We start from the raw sequence: 21,829 nt of genomic DNA on the forward strand, positions 1-21,829 counted from the left end.
GGGACAATATACATAATAGCATCGTATACAGAGCGATTCTTTTGCGATACAGTAGTTTTCTCGGTAAGAGCGTGTGCGGCCCCGAATGCTAAAAAATAGCATCCGTATAACAATACATCAACACGATTCATATGCGCCTTCGTCGAAATCTTCGGCACCAGATATTATTATTTTCTGCTTCAGGACACGAAACAGAAAAAAATTCACGTTTTGTGTGAAGCATACAAGTAAAACGATTTCAACGACACATTGTACACATTTTTTACGATTGTAAACAATGTACTATTTTTTTTTTTTTTTTTAAACGAGTGTACCTGTTGTAATGATTTCAAATCGTGTAAAAAAATTTCAAAAACGCAATTTACCGGGAAAAAGTTCGGTCACCATCGGTCTGCATAAGGAATTACCTTGCAATACGACGAACCTAAATAATTTATTATTATTGTGTATATTATTATAAGCGCGGGTGTGGGCGTGTGCAATTCTCTAAAATATTATTAGCGTATACGGTACACCTATAATAACAAACAATATTATAACCGCACATAATAATATCATCATTATATAGGTGGAGGCGGCCGTCGTCGAGAAATCAACGTTGCGCCTCGCGCAGGCCCTGAGGTCTTCAACCTCCTTGAAACGCGCGGTGGGGAGGTTGTTGAACTATAGAAAGAAAACGAAGAGAGAGAGAGAGATATATATGGACAAAAACGGCACACAACAACTACTACTACACACAAGTCACAAATACACAATAATAATTATTGCGCGTACGTCTGGCGTGCCGCGGTGGGGAGCTGATAGCGGCCGATTTTGTGTTTTCGTTTCGTTGGCTCCCGAGTCCCGGTTCTGGTCGTCAGAGAGAACCGAACGGCTTCGAGATTCGCGCGCACCCGCCGCGCCCAGCTTACGGTTGTCAGTTGTCACGGTCGCCGTCGGCAGCAAGTCGTGTTGTGACTTGCGGCTTTTGATATTATGTCCGGACGGGAAACGACAGCAACGGACGTCCAGTCACAGGTAAAACCGTCAGCTGCTGCAGACCGGCGCGCGTACATCGGTAACATTGGTACCAGGTTACCTGGTATTCGACGCTGAACTACGACTACAGTCGACGTGTAAGTGGCGCGCGCCGCACGATATTCTGTTATCGTCTCAGTCTTGTCAATGTTTTGTAATCGTGTTTGAACAGGCCTACGGAGTACCGACAGCAGTGGCAGAAGTCCGTTCACCGTAGTTGTAGCTGTGCGATTTGTTGACGGTCGCGTACACTATTCTTAAACTATTAGTTTCCCGAAGATGCCGACACATCAGTTCTAAGCTCATCGACATCAGGCCCGAGGACCCCGACGCGGAATACGAGGGTATGTACACCGAACGCCTGATATTTATTCATTTACCCGCCGGACGACTTCACCGTCGGTTATTGTTCGGACAACAGGGTTTTTGACGTATATTATTTTGCTTAGGAACGGGAAAGTACGACTGTCCGTTACCAACATGCTCAAGTTCATCCGCGGTAAAGGCCAACAGCCCTCAGTTGAGCGGCAGAAGATCCAAAAAGACTTGTTCGCTTTCAGAAGGGTAACTATGGCTCCTTGTACTATGTGCTATTTTATGTTTCATAGTCCGTTTACTGCTTAACAATAAGCAATGTGGCTTGTGTTAACTGGTTTTTATCTACTTTCAATGCCTAATTTCTACTGATAATTTATTATGGCAGATGTTGAACACAACATTCCTTTAAATATTGTTTTATTACCTATTAAATATTCTAAAATGTTAAAATTATTTTAAACAAATTATGTACATTTTGTGACGAGACATAAAATAATTTGCATCTAGCCATTATTAAACTAGGTATGTTGTTTTAAATTGACATTAACCAATAATAATTGATATTTCAGACTCTACAGTATGGGTTTCCAAATAAACCAACATCGCTTTCATGGGACCCATTATTACGTATTATGGCAATTGGAACTTCAACTGGATCAATTAAAGTGTATCCTTTTACTTAAATGTCTTAATTGATTCTGAGACCTTGTCATTCAGTTATATCTTAAAGCACTAAATTACATACACAATTTTTGCCATGCATGTTATGTATATTATATAATCAATGAATACATTTTACTTTTTCTATTATAATTTACATTTTTATTAAAAGCCGGTATCATACCTTTATACATCATATTAAAAACAAATCCTTTCAAAAATATTTTTCTTAACAAAATGTTCATAGGTTGGGTAAGACTGGTGTTGAATTCTATGGTCATTTACCATGCTCCGATCATGCAATTACAAAATTAATATTTGTACCAAATCAAGTAATTATATTTAGATTATAAAACAAAAATACATCTTATGCTAATGAATATGATAAAAACAATTTATTTAGGGTCGTTTGGTGTCATTGTCTGATGACAATAGTCTTCATTACTGGGAAATAAACGACATGGCCATTGATGAAGTTCAATCATACTTATTAGAGGGAAAGTGGGTGTTAAGATTGTTTTTAATTTGTAAATTGAGTCAATTGATAATTTAAATATTAACTGATTTGTAGGCTTAAACAAATATCGTCTATGTGCTTGGAATCTAGTTGTGAGAACTTATTACTTGGAACTGAAGGAGGAAATATATTTTTTATTGATTTGTCAACATTTGAATTGTCAGATAACATTATTTATCAAGATGTTGTGATGCAAAAGTATGTATAAAGTACTATTAGTATATTTAAAATATCATTTAACTTAATTTTAAATTGTGTTTAGGGTTTCAGATGAGTATAAAAAGAACCCTGGTGCAGTTGAAGTTATAGCAGAACAACCAGGAAATAAAAATAATATTTTAATTGCCTATAGTCGAGGACTAATAGTTTTATGGGATCGCTTAAACGCAGTTGCTGTAAAAGTAAGAGAATAAACTTAATCTAATTTTTTTTTATTGATCTTAAGCATTGGCAACTATGGCCATTGCTATTTAATTGCATTATTTCTATATTAAATCAATATGTATGTGTATCACAAAATACTAAATTATGATATTTATATTTTTTGTTCTAACATAATACAATATATATTATATTTTTCTTAAATTTTTGTTTCTTTTCTACTTTTTTTTAGACATTTGTAAGTAGTCAACAAGTAGAAAGTGTATGCTGGGAAGAAAACGGGGAAAGCTTTTATTCTTCTCATAATGATGGATCTGTAACACATTGGAAAATAAATGAAACATCTGACGAAAATGAAAACACTAAAACAATTTATGGCCCATTTCCGTGCAAACCAATCTCTAAAATAGTTTGCGAACAATCTTCTCAAGACCTCAAGTATATAAATTATTTAAAAAATATTTTAGTTTAATACATATTAATGATTTATTTTTTATAAGTGAACAATTACTAATTTTTTCTGGTGGTATGCCACGGGCATGCTATGGTGATCGCCATGCAGTTACGGTTCGATTGGGAACTACTAAACATGTAGCTTTTGAGCTTACTTCAAAAGTTATTGATTTTTTCACAACAACTGCTTCAGTTGATGAAAAAGGTATTATGAGTATGTTATAAAACAAATTTATTTATTTTTAATTATTTAATATTTGAATTTATTCTAGGCTGTAGCTTCCTTATAATTTTGGCAGAAGAAGAATTAGTCTGTATCGATTTATCTACAGAAGATTGGCCATTGGTTCAATTACCTTATCTTGTATCCATTCATGCAAGCGCTATAACATTTACGACTTTTGTTTCTGATTTAAACGAAGATCTTTGGAATAATATAATTGCTATTGGAAACTTACAAAATGAGAATAACTTTTCTTCAAATGTAAGTCTAAATTAATTTTTAAACAGTTTTAGTCAATAATTTAAATTAAATTTACTATTTTATAATAAATAGTTTTTATAGTTTGTATTTTATAATAATTTTTAAATAACATTTAAAATTAATATTGTTAGGAATGGCCAGTTGATGGTGGTGAAGCAAACATTGAAGAAGAGCAAAGTAGAGATCTTTTAATAACTGGCCATGAGGATGGTTCTGTCAAATTGTGGGTTGCAAATGCAACTCCATTACTTCCAATACATGTATTTAAATCATCATGGGTATTAGTTGGTGATGATGCTGATAACCATTCCAGTAATAGTGTAGCTCCAGAAGAAGATGAGGAAGAGTGGCCACCATTTAGGAAAGTTGGAAATTTTGATCCTTATTCTGATGATCCTCGATTAGCGATTAAAAAAGTTATCCTTTGTCCTCGAACTGGTACAATGATTGTTGCTGGTACAGCTGGTCATGTTATAATTTCCAAATTTAATGATCAGTCATCTTCTAATGAAATAAAGGTAAATATTATAATATTTTAATAAAATTAATAACTAATTTTGTTGTTTGTTATTCAGGCTGTACAAATGAATGTTGTTGGAGAAAGTTTTGTATGGAAAGGTCATGAACGTTTAAGTTTAAAACAGACTGGAGATGAAGCTAATAATAATAATGGAAAAAATATGACTTGTCTTACTTTTAAAGCTGGATTCCAACCTTCATCTGTCTTACAAGTATATCCTCCTGCATCAATTACAGCTGTAGCCTTACATTCAAATTGGTCTTTGGTAGCTGCTGGTACTGCTCATGGCTTAGTACTGTATGATTATTATCGACAAGCTCCTGTTTTGACAAAATGCACTTTGAATCCCAATGGTAATAATTATTATGTGTTGTATCAGTTCTAACTTTCCAAGTACATATTTATTTTATAAGTGTTGTAATATATTATAATTTTTTTTAATGTATTTAGATTTGTCCACTGCTGGAGATACTCCTATTTCTAGGAGAAAATCATTTAAGAAGTCATTAAGGGAGTCATTTAGAAGACTTAGAAAAGGAAGAAATTCTACTAGAATAGCAAATGATAAAAAAGGAGCTAGTATTACACCTGACAAAAAACGAGAAAAGTCCGTATTTTTAATATTTTGTTATGTGCTGCGTATTTATTATAACCATTACTGTTTTATTTTATGATTAAACAATTTTTAATTTAGTACTGGACCAATATCTCCAATGGAAGCACGACCTGTTGAACGGGCAATTGAAGCCAGGCCAGTTGATGATGCATTGGGAAGTATGGTTCGTTGTTTAAGTTTTACAAAGACATTTATTGTCACAGGTAATTTATATAAATAATAAATCCAATTTTTATTTTATTTTTTGAATTTTTAATGGACAAACATGATAAACATATATAATATAATTTAATAAAATAGCTTCACATATTACTCCTACAATGTGGGCTGGTACAAACAATGGTTCTGTTTACATTTTTACGATAAGTATACCACCAAACGATAAACGAAAAGAAAGAAGAGTCACTGCACAACTAGGAAAAGAGGTTCAGTTAAAACATCGTGCACCTGTTATTGGAATTACTGTGATTGATGCAGAAAATCGCTCAGTCACTGAAGTTCAAGAAAATAGCACTCCGGGTAAACCTTTAGATATATGTGGTCCTCACAAGGTCATTATTGCATCGGAAGAACAATTTAAGGTAATTTTTATATTTTTCAAACAAATAAAATAAAATATTGTTTAATTTGTTTGATCTATTGTTTTAGATATTTTCCTTGCCTAATTTAAAGCCTGTATGCAAACTTAAATTAACTGCAGCTGAAGGTGCTCGAGTTCGCCGAATGTCAATGGCATTTTTTAAGACTAGTGATTATGCAGAAAGCTGTCTTCTTTGTCTAACTAATTTAGGTGAAGTAATAGTACTTAGTGTACCAGACCTTCGAAGGCAAATACATGCTGCAGTTATTCGTCGAGAAGATATCAAGTATATTATTCATTAATTATATTGAAATGTGTGTATTCAAGTTATTTACATATTTGATTTATAGTGGTATTTCAAGTTTGGCATTTACGCGTTATGGGGAAGCTTTATATTTACATTCAAGTAGTGAACTGCAGAGAATTTCTGTATCTGCAACCAGTGTCACACAAGTTGATTGTTCTTTGAATTTACCTACTAGAGATCGACCATCAAATAGTCGATCTATTACCCCTATTAATGGTTACACAGATGACGAACAAGATGATTTTCCAAAAGTAAATGGTATGTATTAAAAAAATAAATACATTAGTTATAAATATATAAAATTATTTTTATATTTCAGGATTAACAAATGGTACTCAAGAAAATGGTGATAGTAATTCACAACTAAACAATAGTAATGATCTCTCAGTCGGTGATATTACCATAGACTCCATTAAAGACCATTTGGGAAGGTAAGAAAACAGAATATAATATATTATAAAATCTTAACATGTATATTAGTTGAAATGTATCAATTATTTATGATTTGTTTGTCCTTAGAGTAGAAATGTATTAATTATTTATGATTTCTTTGTCTTTATAGTTCAAATACCAATCTAAATGTAACATCAACATCAAATAATGTTGATGTTAATAATCATCAGAAAACAGTCACCAAACATGAATTGTCATCCACCACTACAACCACTGTGAAAACATCAAATTCTACTACAGTGATTACTAATGAAACTATCACGGTTGACAGTAAGTACATTTCTGTAATTGTATATTGTATGTTTAAATTATCTAGTATCGATAACCGTTAAATTAAAATATAACTTATATTTTGATATAGCTTTTAGTTTTTGTTGTGTATTTTTTATTTAAATCGTTATGTAGTTTAGTATTCGCACCTAAATAGTTTTTTTCATTTGTCAGATATATCCACAAGTTTAGTTGTAGAAGATGATCCATCAACACAGTCCAAATTTGAGGTTAGCCAGTCCTAAAAGTTGTATGGCTAATATTTACACTTCTAATTTTCACTATTCTATGTGATAAGCAGATTAGACAAACTTTTACTTAAATTGTCTGTGCATTTATGCGCACATCCAAATTGCTCTTTGCTAATTTCTGCTACATACTTAGTCCCGCTTACAAGTAGTATCAAAATACTGTTAACTGTTATCAACTTAATATATATATATTAGAGGTGAGTCGAACTGTTTGAAGTTCAAAAAATCAAACCAAACTATAGATATTTGGTTCAAGTTTGAAAGTCATACCAAGCTTTAAATAAAAATAACTAAACCAAACTAGAACAAAAAGTTTGAAATTCTATAATTAATTCGAACTTCAGAATAGTTTAAACTCTAAAGAAATGTACGCATTCTAACATGTCAAACGTTTCAAACCAAAACAATTCCGGTGTTTATTGTTAAATATTAAATAGTTAATTTTTATTTTGTTTATTGTCTATATAGTATATACTATACTAGTTTATTTTTATTTATTTTTAATGTGGAGAGTTCAATGTACCTTTTAATTGCATTATTGTTATTTTTAATTTTAATATTACAAAAGTAAATTTATACACATGATACTGTCGAAGAAATCTATTATTTATTAGTGATGCACAACAATAAGAATAAACTATCGAAAGTATTTTGATATTGATATCAATTTGTTGCAATTTGAAATTCATATTTTCTATTTTTATAAGTTTCGAAAGTGAATTAATGTAAAAGATCAACACTAACGTTAAGGCCCCTACAATAAACGGGTTTAGCTGTTATAGTTAGATTTTTACAATTAGTCTCATTTTGTCCGTTTATGTTGAGTTTCTGATATTTATCCTTAATAATATTTAGTGTTGAACGAAATGTTTGGTTCAAGTACAATTTAAAAGTTTGGTTCCAGCTCTACATCAGTTTGGTTAGGTTACATCACTCTGAATTGTTCAGTTTGACATTAGGTAGTTAGGTTTGAAACCATAGTTTGGAGTTCGGTACCTCTAATATATATATATATATTTCTTAAATGAAAAAATGTGGATAATTGGTGTGGGTGATCATTTAACAGTTCATTAATTTTATTTGACAAAAAATAAGGATTACGGTTGTTATTTGTTATTTAAAATGTATATATTTTAATGTTGATAAATGTATTAAAAATCTCATTAATTTGTTAACATAATTTGAAAGTTAATTATAATTCATATTATTACTAAACATAAAATAATATAATTATATTTACAGATATTTCATTATTTCTTTAATTATAATTGGTGCGAGGGAGACTAAAAATGTACAAACAAAAGTTATATGATATAATATTAAAATATAAAATATATTTTAATATAATAATAATATTTATGTATATAATTTATTAATAAATCATACTTATTGCAATGGGCAAATTGTAAAGTGTTTGTGAAATTATATTATTACGGTTCAATATTTTATTACTAAATTCATAGTGTTCCACTGTTCCATAAGGTTTTACTAATTTAAATCAGAGCATTTAAGATTCTCTTGTATTACCATATTAAATTAATTAATACCTTGGGATACCTTGAACATTGTAAAATAAAATATTGATGTATTAATATTTATTTATAAATTTCATATAAATTTACAATTCTGTCATGCAAATATGCTGAACAACTAATACAGTTATTTTTTATTCATACAATTCATCAATGTAATTTCCTGTTATTTCAACCTAGTAGAGGCTTCTCTTTTCTTATTTTTGCTTACATAATAATATTTAAATTACTATTATTTTTTTATGTATATATATTTTTTTTTTTAGATACATAGAGCTCCTTTAGCTCTTATGGAAGACCTAGAAGTAGAGACAGCTGCATAATGTGATAACTAATGATGTGTGTAATTGACACAACATTAACTCAAATGTTGATGTAATTCACGACATATATTTCAATAAGGTTAAAATTGAAGTCTTAATATTTATTATAGTTATTTACTACTAACAAAAAAAAATTGATTAATATGACTCAAAATTAATGTTGTACCTGTCTTCAGGTAGTATTCTGACATGGCTATCACATATTTTATATTTTTTTACACTTACTAATTTATAATATATAAATGGCACTTTACCATCTATTCCTAACACAAATTTATTAATGGTGCCTTAGTTAAGCAATAAGCATAGTAAACTAAGCGCTATTTAATAAATAATAATAATACTATTTTGTGACAAACTTTTTTTAAGTTTTTAATTTTGATAAAAAATACTATCTATTTGTTGTATATTTAAATTTAAATCTATTTCGTCATAATATGCACTAAATTCAATATATTTTTTAACTCCATTAAACTGAAGTACATTTATGTGTTTATTATTATTGAAAATGGTTGTACATAAAATCATATTTGGTAAAGTAATATTATACTTATTAAATTCATACTAAAAATGTACAACTATTTTCAAATTAAATTTCTTTATTTTTTATGTATTGTTAATTTAATATTTTTATAAACTAATGAAATACAAATTTTATATTTTATTCATATTTAACAATTGTGTCATGTAAAATATAAATTTACTTCAAAAACATTCCTTTTATATATAAAAGTTTAAAAATATGAATTATTGTTTAAATTATCCAATATTAGATTTATATTTTTGGTCCATCAATGTGCAGTGTTTCTAATTTAATTTGATTGTGAATTTTTTTTCTTTATTATATGTTGTAAAAAAATGTTATATAAAGATAAGATCTCTTACAGTTGTGGAGTTTTCTGTTTCTATTTTTTTTTTTAATGACAAATTTTGTTTGTATATATTTTAGTCAATTATTTATTATAATTTTTATACTTACTTACTAAACTAATATTTTAAACAAAATTGTATTTTACGTCATAGATCAGCTTGTATGTGTATTTAATTTTTTATATAATAGATTCCACATGCCAATTTTGGTTAAAATACCAGTTCTTATTATCTTTTATATATACATAATAATATAATAATTATATTTATTTTTATAATGTTTAAATTGCCTTTTATTTGTTAATTTATATATGTATCGATTACTTTGTAATTGTTTGGAACATCCACTTAATTGTTGTATATGTTTGGTAATCCTTTCCGGCCCTTAATAAAATAAATATAACTTATTAATTAAACATTTTTGTTAGAAATGTTAAAGGTGATGGTTCGTACTATAGGTTTAATATTTATAGTTTTTAAAACATAATATGTTTTGTATTTAAAAACAAATTTTATATAACCCATATACTTTGTAAACACCAATTTTATTGTAATACAATTTGTAACCTTTTTTAAAAAAAATAAAAAAAAAAAAATCGATTTTTTTTCTGCTATATTGCTCACCCTGTTATTTCCATAGCAACCCTGAAGCCCCCTGTTCTGGGTCAATACCAGCTACTTGCTGCATTGGGGAGATGATAAAAAGACTACTGCACGGTTTAGCATACTAGCATAGATGCACAGTGCACTCTAGCAGTTTGGTAGATTGCATATTATGAAATAAAAAATTATATGAAACATTAATTTCATAAATTGTTTATTTTATTAATAGGACATAAAAATTATAATTTTTTTGGGAACCATGACTGTTAGAAACAGCCACTGGGTTGCACTTTTTTCTCAATTATTCGTTTTATCTGCAAGTGTGGTTTTGTTTATGATTCCAATTTATCTACTCTGGAGTCACATAACTTATGAACAAAATCATTTATCTAATTATAAGTAAGTACTGTTGTATAAGAAAATATGTTGTAATGACAGTGGTTTAAATTATTAACCAATTTTTTTACACGTTTTATATTGCAGGCCTCACGTGGTAGCTTTAATATTAGCTCGAGGTGGTAGTAAAGGAATACCGAGAAAAAATTTAGCTGTAATACAAAACACTACACTCCTCAGAAGATCTTTAGACACTATTAATGATTGTGGATGTATGATAAATATGATTATTAATTTTTTTGTTAAGGGGAACTAAAAGTTATTTTATTTGTTACCATTGTATAGTTTATTTTTCCAGAAAATATGAAGAAAATAAAAATACTTTAAATTAATTTTATTGATTGGAAATTATGCATAAACTGTACAGTCAAAATAATATTTTTGAATTTCATAATACTCTTCTAGACCAACTGTGAAGATTAATAATTGTGTTGTTATGTATGATAGTAATTAGGTTTGCCACCTTTGAAAGATGGCAGGACCAATATGAAAAAAAAAATCATCACTGTAGGCCATAGACTAGACTACATCTATACGCTAATATACCTTATACTTAAGAGATAATATGAGGTGAAAAGGCCTGGTAATGAAATTCAAGAAATGGTTTATTAGATACAGTACTAATCTTACAACGACCCAGAGAGTAATTCACTAGACCCGTAGTCCATAGTTTTATAATATGTAAAACCCGAGTATCCAGGTAAGATCCGGAAAGGTGGTATCCCCTGTAGTAATACCTATTTTTAACAAATGTATTGCCTACCAGTATCCACTTTAGAGTAAATTTACCTTCGAATTTTGATTAGAATGGTTTTTTTAATGCAACTAGATTTAAAATTTAAAAACATCCCACCTTAGTTTTACTCCTAAAAGCTAACTTATGTATCATAAATTTGTTGTTTTATTTAGTGTTTCACGATGTATGGGTCTCAACAGATGATAAAGAAATTGCTGCTGAAGCTGAATTGGCAGGTGCTAAAGTTTTTCACCGTAGTGCAGAAACTGCTTCGGATGAGGCAACATCACTTAGTGCTGTTAAAGAGTTTAGCATGTACCATCAAAAAGTGGATATTTTTGCTATCATTCAGTGTACCTCACCTTTTATGACTGCTGAGTATCTGACTAGAGCATATAAAATGGCAGTTAATCAAAAATTTGAATCTGTGTTTTCTGTAACGCGAACCCATAAACTGCGTTGGAAACTGAATTCTGGTATAGTATTGTTGTTGATTTGTCATAAATAATTTTATTGTTAATTTAATTAAAGTTAAAAAATTGGTTATAATCATTATATTAGATGGTCAACTGCAACCATCAAATTTTGATGTTACCAAAAGACCAAGAAGACAAGACTGGGATGGAGAATATGTGGAAAATGGCATGTTTTATTTTACATACAAGAACCTTATTGTAAATAATAAGCTCCAAGGAGGAAAGTAAGTATTTTAGATTTGGAATTTTACTTTGAAATAACTTATTTATTTTTGATAAATTAATTTTAGGTTGGGAGTAGTTGTGATACCAATAAATAGAAGTTTAGAAATTGACACACAATTTGATTTGCAAGCTGCTCGACTTTTAGCTCCATTACTAGATAAGCCTAAAAATTTAACCAATAGAACTAATGAAATGATCAAAAAGTCATAATTACATAACTATAAAATTATAGTTATGTAATTACTTATTATAAGTTTTAGTTAATATTATTAAAAACTAATAATATTTCTGTCTGTATAAATAAGATTAATATACGTATACCTAACCTGAGTATTCGTGTAATACACAGGTAATAGGTATTCATTAATTTGTGAATATTATTGTTAGATAAATTATAGAGTTTATATCAAACACAATTTTAATTTTAAATATACTTTTCATTATACTTGAGTTTTAAAAGAACTGTTAAAAATACCAGTTTTGTAAAACGGGATGAATAGGAAAATCAGTAGATTGAAAAAAAATCATTATAATTTTACCAAGTATTAGAGTTTAGCCCTTCAATGTTTATCCAGTAGCATAGAGGGCCGGATTGGCCCAGCGAGTTACCAAGTAAAACTCGGTGGGCCGTTACAATTTTGGGCCGTTCAAGTCATGAAGGGCTGCGCTGACTGAAAATATGTTCAGAGTTAAAAGTTGAAGAAATGGAGACTATAAAATGAAATAACTATGAACGGAATAAGAACGTACCCAAGGGCCACCACTTTGTAAGTGGGCTGGTAAAATACGGAAAACTCGGTATGGTGAATTTGTCCAATCTGGCCCTGGTAGCATAGGCAGGTAGCTACTAACTACAGTTACTGTGGGGTTAAATAGTATTACAAAATAACCTCAAAAGCTCACATACATTTTTTAGAATAACTTGACTACCCACTGATAAAATGCTACATTTGGGTAATAAGTACCTAATAACTTATAACCTAACCATTAACTAAAAAATAAATAATAGTCCACCTGGCTAAACAATTTGACACAGAAACAAAAAAAATTGTTAACATAATACATAAGCAGTTCCAGCACTATCGTTGTCAAAGTGTTGTAGTTGCCACAAAAAAAAAAAAAAAAAGATAAAAATAATAATATAGTATATGAAATTATGTTTATTACTTTACTATAAATGAATATAAAAATAATAATAAATAAATTAAATATAATAACACATTATCATAAATATTAAATATTATGTACCTTTTGCATATTAATATTTGTACTATAATTCTTTGTGTGCGTCAATATAATATTGGAGGTCATCTGTAGAAAATAAAAATCATAAATCATAATAAATATCCAAATTCCAACTTCAGATTAAATCAGGAATCTGGTTTAATTAAAAAACTTATTTATTTGAAACTTTGTTTATACAATGAACATAGATCCAGAAATGTATTATAATAATTAGATTTTTACCCATAGGCAAATGATAATGTATCGTGTTAAATATTTTAAATTAAACTATATGAAATGAAATACTTATTATTATATAATTTAATGATTTGGTTGTACATTTCACCGTAATTGGTAAATACTAAATAATAATTTATGAATTATACTTAGGCAAGTAAAAAAAAATTTGGTGATCGTGTGACTTAAATGTAGCACGTTGCTCCATATTTTCCACTTGGAAGAAAATGTTTGAATCATAAATATGTATTAATTGTATATAGAACCTAGTGGGCATTAGGTTTATTATTTTCTATGGGGATAAACAGAGCGTTACGCAAAATCGGTTGGAATATAATAAAATCTGTACCCAGCTCAAAAACATTAAAAAGTATTCACACTAAAAGATTATCATTGTAGTATGTTATTAAGTTATCATTATCATTAATAACATGCACTACCTACTATGAAGTATAGACGCTTACCTTTAACATTAAATTGATTTTTTTGATTTTTTAGTTTCCAGTTTATAAATTTAGTCATTAAATATTTCATCTATTAAAACATTGTAAATTAAAATATAGTTTTAAATTTTAGTATCCAAGACAAATTACTACTATATTTTAAACAATAAACCTTCTGTCTAATATTTGAATGTTTTGTTTCAATTGTAGATATTGACAACACAGGGTGAACATATTTTGAAAGTCTTTCTTGTTCTTCTACTTGCTTATCTCTCCATATCTAAACATAGTATTAAAAATATTTTATTTATTCATATTAAAAATAGTTGTCTTTATTATTTTCATTTGATACATTATAATGCACTCACCGTTGTTTCTAAAATCAATTTTTCCAGTTTATCTATTTCTGTTTGTGTAATTGGACTATCCTCTAAAGTTTTGTTTTTTATTTTTTTCAAAAATGTATCGCTCTTTTTTAATGTGTTACTTAGGGCTTCTAATCTCGGTGGTATTTCTATGTGCTCAAAAGTTCTATCCCAAACAGGCTGTATTATTTGTTTTAAATTATTATATTTATACTCTAATTCTTCTGCTTCAACATTGAGGCCATCATTTCCCAACCAGTTTGAAATCTTATAACAGTAAGTTTTACTTATTTATTACAATATATAATACAAATACATAGGTACACATTATATCAATATAATATTACATTATGATAAATGTATCTATAATCTATATAAAGGAATAAAGGATATATTAGCAGTATCATCTAGACATATTATATATTAAACATCGATCTAATTAATGATTGATTTTTAAAAAAAAAAAATTGGTAGGTTAGTGTACAAAAAATTTAAATATGTTACATTTATAATTCTGTGGAACTTAACAATCAACATAGTGAAGTAAGAAGTAGATATAAATTGAGTGGATAAATGATCACCCTAAAAAACACCCGGTATTACATAAATATTGTCTGTGTTTTGTTATAATATACTAAACTACAGATACCTACACTTAATTTCAAAGTATTTACAGTTAACCAAAGAGACGAGAGTAGGTACCTCAGACAATTTTTCCGAAATAGATCTTGTTTCTGAATCAGTAGCAGAATGAGTATACTCTGGTTGGCTTAATTTTTCCCGCACTTCGACAATAAGAGTAAGTAAACTATGTAACGCCTTTTCTTTATGTAATTGTGACAAATCTTTTAATCTAAGCTTCTTTATTCTAAATAATGTACACAATTAGAATATTAAAAATTAAAGTTTCTGAAAAATACCTTACTTTATAATTACATTTTGCAAATCATCATCATCTGTAGGAAGCACGAATAAATATTCATGATCAACTTCAATAGTTTGTCTAACAGCAGGAAGTTTAGAACCACTAGAATTTTCTAGGGTATTTTGGACAGATAATTTATCTTTATCGAATTTGTCACGAACTAAATTAAAAATAATTTAAATGGATACATAAAACTTGTTTTTTCATCAAACTATTATAATTTTAAATTTTAACCTTTAAATAAATTTGCTATGGAATTTAAAATGTTCAATAAAGTTGATTCTTCTACTTGATCATTAGTAACAGGCTTTCCAATTGAAAACTCAACATTTTCCAAAACTAATATACCACTAGCATCCATAATAAAATGTAAGTTTATTTTGTTAGGATCTGTACTTTCTTCGTCTTCATACTTAGAATATGCATTTTGTACTCCTTTTAATTTTATATGGTCAAGTGACAAAGAACCTAAAAATCTTATTTCATTTTCATCTAAATGATTAAGTGTTGCATAACCCACAGTAAAATCAAAATCTAATTTATGATTAATAAATGTTACTATTTTCCGTTGTGGGTAAGGCTTCATATAACTAAATAAAATACGCCTTACTTGTTTTATGGGTTCACTCTCATATTTTTTTTCTCTATTAAATTTCAACTATATAGAACATATTCATAAATAAATATAGAAATTCTTAGTGTAGAACATGATGTATCATATAAAATAAATAAATTAACCTCAATAGGGAACATTGTGGCGTCTTTAGTAATAAATGTGTTAACTTTAAATCCATTTCTAAGTTCTGCTGCTTTATATGCAGCTCCTAAAGCAGCAGCATCATCAGTATTCAAAGACCGACCAAGCAAATGACCACTTTTTAAATCTTTAACTAAAACATCTTGAATTCGAGGAACTCTAGTACCAGCACCAACTAACATTACCTAAAACATTATCTTATAATTAAACCATTGTAATTCGTTTTTGAAAACAAAATATAATTCAGTTTACTTGTTTAATATGATCAATAGTTAGTCCTGACGCTTCTAAGGCTTTTAGAGCTGGAAGTGTAACTTTATCGAATAAATCTTTGCACAACTGTTCTAGTTCTTCTCGGGTAACTTTAATATACATATCTTTTTGGTCAATTAAACCTTCTATCTGAAATTTCATATTAAATAATATTTCATATTTTAAATATTAATATTTATTTATATTATAAAGTTCATATTATGGTAATTTAAATTACGTTATGTTTAATTACTTGAGCAAAATGTTCAGTATTTGCACTTAATATAATCTTTAATCGTCCAGCTTCTTTGAATAATTTTGCCATGGATTGAAGATTTTTAGTTACATCGTTGGGTGTAAATTTTAGATCATTAAATTTAGTTGCTAAGTAATCTCTTAGCCGTAGTTGTATCTCCAAGCCACCCAAATTTCGCTCATATCTGATAAATTAAATATTTAAATATTAGAATAATTATTGTTAGTTAAAACTATTAAGATTTGAATGTACAAACCCTACTCCTAGAACAGTAAGTTTTGGCTGAAGTTCATGCGCTCTTCTATCCTTAGATTTTACTAATTGATAAGATACAACTGATACTTGAGTACCATATGCACCCATATCGTAAAACATCATAAACATTGGAGATATTTCATTAAAACTTTTTATATGGAATATACCATAATTCAAAGCAGCTAAAAAAATATATTTTTATACTTTTATTTTAAATATAATTGTTTAAAACACTTTAGAAACATCATAGTATTGTTAAATTTAAATACAATTTAATAACTGAAGTTTATACTACTGAAACTATAATAATTAAATGCTTAAATTAGGCAGTTTTGAAACCTATTAGTTGGGTATAGGTATTGGTATATTAGGCATTTCTTATACATTTGTGGAATTACCTGCAGTATAACTGTTAATAAGCTGTAGTACTTTGATTCCAACAATTTCTGCTGCTTTTAACATTGCTGATCGCTCAGCTTGACCAAAATAACCAGGGACAGAAATTACTGCTTCATTTATAACTTGCCCAGAATTATCTTGTGCAAATTCTCTTGCTTTTTCCAACATCATTGCCACTAATTCTTCAGGTGAAAATTGTTCACCACTACAAATATATTGTAAATCAATTAATATATTAATAGGTATTAAGATATAACATTTATCAGTGTAGGTACTTATATCATTCAGACTTACGATTCGTTATGCTTGAAAAGCACTGTATTTCTTTTTGGATCAGGAATTATGTTATAATAAGGAAAACGCGTTTTATAGAGATCAACAATCGGATTGTCTATTCTCTTTCCTAGTAAGTCTAGAAAATAAACGTAACAGTTGGATGGGAATCGAACTCCCACAGTAAGTGCATCTTTCCCAAACGTACGTTCACCATTGTGAAAAGCTATAGCACTAGGAGTTTTCCTTTTAGATTCTTTGTTAAGAGCTATTTCTTCTGAAATGTCAGGCTTTACAAATTTAGAACATTTAAAAATAAATTGGTAAAAATACAAATATTTGTTTTATGATGTTTAGCTATACTCGTAATTTGTATTAATACTTACTGAAACTATTGCTACCTTCATCCATTCCGAACCAAGGTCTACACTCATTACAGTTAAACTGTGTACATTAACAATTTTTAAACATAACTCCAGTAATATGATTTGTGTTGTGATTGATGACCAAAACAAGATGTTCATTTTGACAAATTGATGTAAAATTAACTAACAATGATACTAATTGTTAGTAATAAAATTAATATCTTATACTTACCTATGTAAAGAACATGTCATTTTTTTTTTTAATTTTCCAACAAATGAATACAAATAGGGGAATTATTCTGTGTGAAGAAAAATAATTATTTTTTTTATGTTAAAAAAAATATGATTTTATATTGTTTAATACTTATAAGTTACAACTGTGTATTTGAAATTTAAACAAAAAATGTAAGCAAACACTTTTTTTTATTAAAAATTATTGGAGCTGCACATGCATACATAATCTAAACGCAAACAAATAGGTATTTGGTGAGTTCTGATTGGTTGATTGTAACTGTTAACTACTAGTATTGAAAATTTTTTCTAAAATGTGTGAATTATGTAAATGTATGTTTTAAAATGTTTAGGTATTGTGTATTTGTGTGTTATCTATTCAACAGTTCCCATATAGATAAAATTATTTATTATGTTCTAAGTGTTTTTAAGATTGCATCTTATAATTTTAATTAACTTATGAATACAACTGTTTATAAGTATATCCATGTTTTACTGTAGGTGGCAATCTAATAAATTAATATGTTGTTATTTTATATTAATTTAAAATGTTGCTAATAATACAGTAAACACTAAACAGTAAAGTATATTGTCATAACTCATAATATTATAGAATAATATAGGTTTATAGTCTATAGGTGTAAAACATTAAAATGAAAGGAAGTGTAGTTTTTGCTGAATGTTTTCCTTTTTTGATTTATGACCTTATAGTTATGGAGACCGCATTATTGAATCATAAATAGAATGTACCATTTTGTCTTTTATCAAAAACAACAGATTTAAAAATTAATCTTTATCAAACCGTTGCTTTTTACTATTGTTACAATATGTAAGGGGTTTCTAACATATAACGTTTATACTATCATGTTTTATGCTAAACGTTTATAAAAATTACAATTCACCAAACTATTACATGTTGTTCACTTTTAAAATATTATAAATATTTAACATTATTTATTTTCATGTTTTTGAATTTTAGTTATGTACAAATAAATTTAAATAAAGCCAAAATAAACTTGATATTCTATCTGAATTAGGAAATATGTTTAAATTATTCTTGATGAGTCATTACTCATCAATATTCAATAATGACATATATTAGACTGTAATCTGTTGAACAGGTATAATGTAGCTAAGTATAATTTGATATTTATTACATTGATGAAAAAAAAAGCCATGTTTATTTTTTTTCAGAAGTAGATAACTCAATATATTTAATAGATTATTCCTATAAAAAATATTACAATAAAAACTTAAATCAATAAATTAAGCAGATAATTAAATTTTTTTTTCTATTTAAGATTAAAATTTGAATAAGTTAATCTACTAATTTGTATTTTCTTAAATATACAACTAAAATTTTATTAAAATAAAAATATTTACAATTATATAGTCTCAAATGCTTATTAGTTATTACACACAATTTAGTTTTTGTAGAAATTGAATATATATATTTTTTGAAGTAGTACCACATTAATCATTTAAATATTATTTTTCTTTACCATTGATCTTCCACACGACCAAATTTGTAAATCAGAGAAGCAGCAAATATAAAAGCATTCTGAAAAAACAGTTCAAGTCCAACTGTCATATTTGGTTTAACTGAACCTAAAAAATAAAATTAGTGTTTTAAATGTGTACCAAAATATTAACAAATATTAATATGTAATTGGAGTTATACATATGTCTTACTTTTAGCTGCTACAAAATCAGCAAAAAATATCCAACAAGCAGCAATCAAAGCAGCAAAACCTAATACAAAACCCATAAATAACCAACTACGTGCTCCTCTGGGTCCAAACCATCCTCCTGAGTAAGCTTCTCCTCGAATTTGAGAATTAGATACTACGTTAATCCTAAAAAATATAATTAAAATGTTAACAAATATTTACTATAGCAAAATAAAAAAAAATCTAGCAACCTATTATCATTAAAGCCAAAATTATGTGACCATAAACAATTTTTTTTTTAACTAGTATAATAATATTATTTCACTGAATAGTATTATTATTTAATAGTACAAATCAAAATCCAAGTATGGTTAAAAATTGTAATTGTATGTTCAGTTTCAGTACTTTTGTATTTTGGACAACATATTTCATGGTAATAAAATAGTCTAGGAACTTTTCTAGTATTATATCAGACATCCTTTTTTTATAATTAATATTACTTATCTTCTATATTTCTAATATTACACATTTTTAAGTATGATAAGTAGTTACCCCCTACATCTACCGGCTCCGGTTGCAGAAATTCTAAGTCCCAATTCTAAGGACCTCTGAGAGTTGTGTGTGTAAATCTACGATAAAGTGTAACCTAACAGGTGATCTAAATTATGGTTTGAGTGGTTTGACAAGTATAGTACTTGTTCTAACTCAACCGTTAACTTCTTTAAAAAAAAAATAAACATTTGAGAGCTGCAAAATAATACTAAAACATTTGACTAAACTTTATTATATACTATATACTTGTTACTTTTTTTGTGATTTGATTGTTCTATTAACATTTTATAATTTCATCTTGATACCAATCAACTTAGGGAACATTATATATATTTTTGACTTTTGAATTGTGTTTAAACTATAAGGGTAGGTATATGATTATAGTAATTTTTAAATAAGACCTTTTTTCTGACCTAATTAATAATTTATATTTTAGGATCTTTAGGTTAAAACAGTTAAAAAAAATTGTAAAATAAATTTATAAATGCACTTACATAAACAATGAAAATGTTCCAACCAATCCACATATGTGATAGGTGCCGGGTACTTGACTAGGGTTTACAGCCATGCCATCTATTATTAGCCACCATCCGACTGCAAACTGTTGAACAATAATTAGAAAATAACTTAATCTCTAAATAATATAAATGTCACTAACCAGAAGTCCTGATATCATCCCAGCAAAAACATTTCTTTTTTCACTGCCTCCTTCAAACCACAAACAGTTTCCCAAGTTCACGTTGTCCATACAGTCCATAGGCATTGTTTAAAATAAAAGCGATACTATACAAGTTGGAAATTAAGTAATTAATTTTTTATGAAGAATGTGTAAAATGTCGTTTAACAGTTTCACGCATAGACTAAATACTTAGGTATTCGCTTAAACAATTTGTCAACAGCTCGGTGGCTAAGTAAATTTTACTGAATAGTGGTAAGTGTATTGACAATGGACAATGAACAATTCGCAAATTTCTATACTAACCGAGTACAGTGCGCTTATAGTAGTTACAGTAGTACACAGATAACGTAGATGAGTATATTATACATGGCAGAATATGATATCTACAATAAACATAATTATAATATTTTATTGTTCGTAATATTATCATATTCATAATATTGTTCTATGATAATATCATTATTATCTCGTGTGATACCACGGAATAATAGTAATAGTCACGTGGTAATTAATAGTACCTGATGTGATGTGAGAAATCCTACAGTGGTAGTATAATTATTGTTCTGTGTACACAGCTGCAGCAGATGTTTAATATATAGTTTCATAATACCATAGAACAATAATTATTATAATATATCTGTGATTATATTATATCAGCAGCAGCAGCTGTGGGAGTATAATCCTTTCTGATCACGATTTAAGATACACCTATATATCTTAAATCGTGTTTCTGATTATATCTATTCTGTGATAATACGGGTACTCCGCCCTGCCATCTATGCTTAGATCATATTATATGAGTTGAGTACATAGAGTAATATTACTCTATGGTTGAGTATGCATCAGCCTGCTATGCGCCTTGCACATGCATCGCCTAGATCATAACCTAACCATATAACTGAGAGAGAAAGTACATTAATAGAAGAACATTTATAGCGCTGGCCATTTTAAGTTTTAA

At 28.1% G+C, this 21,829-nt stretch overlaps 4 protein-coding genes across 7 annotated transcripts; 2 read left to right on the forward strand and 2 right to left on the reverse strand.

The window, feature by feature from the left end:
* Window positions 1-720: 720 nt before the first annotated feature.
* On the forward strand, window positions 721-9,178 carry LOC132939731 (lethal(2) giant larvae protein-like). Of its 3 annotated transcripts, none has more exons than XM_061007062.1 (22): window positions 721-1,115; window positions 1,190-1,361; window positions 1,467-1,581; window positions 1,905-2,002; window positions 2,243-2,327; window positions 2,399-2,496; window positions 2,567-2,710; window positions 2,775-2,913; window positions 3,126-3,331; window positions 3,394-3,551; window positions 3,619-3,830; window positions 3,962-4,348; window positions 4,406-4,703; window positions 4,801-4,957; window positions 5,045-5,169; window positions 5,267-5,547; window positions 5,615-5,832; window positions 5,897-6,111; window positions 6,173-6,284; window positions 6,416-6,576; window positions 6,751-6,806; window positions 8,626-9,178. In XM_061007062.1, the coding sequence occupies exons 3-22, from the start codon at window positions 1,498-1,500 to the stop codon at window positions 8,680-8,682; spliced, it is 3,291 nt and encodes a 1,096-aa protein (XP_060863045.1). In that variant the 5' UTR covers window positions 721-1,115; window positions 1,190-1,361; window positions 1,467-1,497; the 3' UTR covers window positions 8,683-9,178. The 3 variants fall into 3 exon arrangements, with proteins under 3 accessions (XP_060863045.1, XP_060863046.1, XP_060863047.1); XM_061007063.1 differs by having other exon boundaries at window positions 721-1,017; XM_061007064.1 differs by lacking the exon at window positions 6,751-6,806 and having other exon boundaries at window positions 722-1,115; window positions 8,626-9,176.
* A 1,084-nt stretch (window positions 9,179-10,262) lies between these two features.
* LOC132939735 (N-acylneuraminate cytidylyltransferase-like) lies at window positions 10,263-12,433 on the forward strand. The gene is made up of 5 exons (XM_061007067.1): window positions 10,263-10,554; window positions 10,639-10,763; window positions 11,461-11,763; window positions 11,849-11,987; window positions 12,054-12,433. Exons 1-5 carry the CDS (start codon window positions 10,415-10,417, stop codon window positions 12,196-12,198), a joined length of 852 nt encoding a protein of 283 aa, XP_060863050.1. The 5' UTR covers window positions 10,263-10,414; the 3' UTR covers window positions 12,199-12,433.
* A 415-nt stretch (window positions 12,434-12,848) lies between these two features.
* LOC132939733 (hypoxia up-regulated protein 1-like) lies at window positions 12,849-18,994 on the reverse strand. Its single transcript, XM_061007065.1, has 14 exons — window positions 17,761-18,994; window positions 17,396-17,664; window positions 17,101-17,306; window positions 16,704-16,884; window positions 16,445-16,631; window positions 16,192-16,341; window positions 15,921-16,124; window positions 15,417-15,840; window positions 15,183-15,342; window positions 14,960-15,125; window positions 14,261-14,524; window positions 14,065-14,172; window positions 13,914-13,983; window positions 12,849-13,299 (listed from the first exon to the last, which is right to left on the reverse strand). Exons 1-14 carry the CDS (start codon window positions 17,896-17,898, stop codon window positions 13,259-13,261), a joined length of 2,568 nt encoding a protein of 855 aa, XP_060863048.1. The 5' UTR covers window positions 17,899-18,994; the 3' UTR covers window positions 12,849-13,258.
* A 155-nt stretch (window positions 18,995-19,149) lies between these two features.
* On the reverse strand, window positions 19,150-21,561 carry LOC132939736 (transmembrane protein 50A-like). Of its 2 annotated transcripts, XM_061007068.1 has the most exons (6): window positions 21,390-21,561; window positions 21,175-21,254; window positions 20,851-20,975; window positions 20,687-20,793; window positions 19,663-19,826; window positions 19,150-19,578 (listed from the first exon to the last, which is right to left on the reverse strand). In XM_061007068.1, exons 3-6 carry the CDS (start codon window positions 20,953-20,955, stop codon window positions 19,469-19,471), a joined length of 486 nt encoding a protein of 161 aa, XP_060863051.1. In that variant the 5' UTR covers window positions 20,956-20,975; window positions 21,175-21,254; window positions 21,390-21,561; the 3' UTR covers window positions 19,150-19,468. The 2 variants fall into 2 exon arrangements, with proteins under 2 accessions (XP_060863051.1, XP_060863052.1); XM_061007069.1 differs by lacking the exon at window positions 21,390-21,561 and having other exon boundaries at window positions 21,175-21,269.
* Window positions 21,562-21,829: the final 268 nt, after the last annotated feature.

The sequence above is a fragment of the Metopolophium dirhodum genome, chromosome 2 (genome assembly GCF_019925205.1).
Source record: "Metopolophium dirhodum isolate CAU chromosome 2, ASM1992520v1, whole genome shotgun sequence".
Taxonomy (NCBI): Eukaryota; Metazoa; Arthropoda; class Insecta; order Hemiptera; family Aphididae; genus Metopolophium; species Metopolophium dirhodum.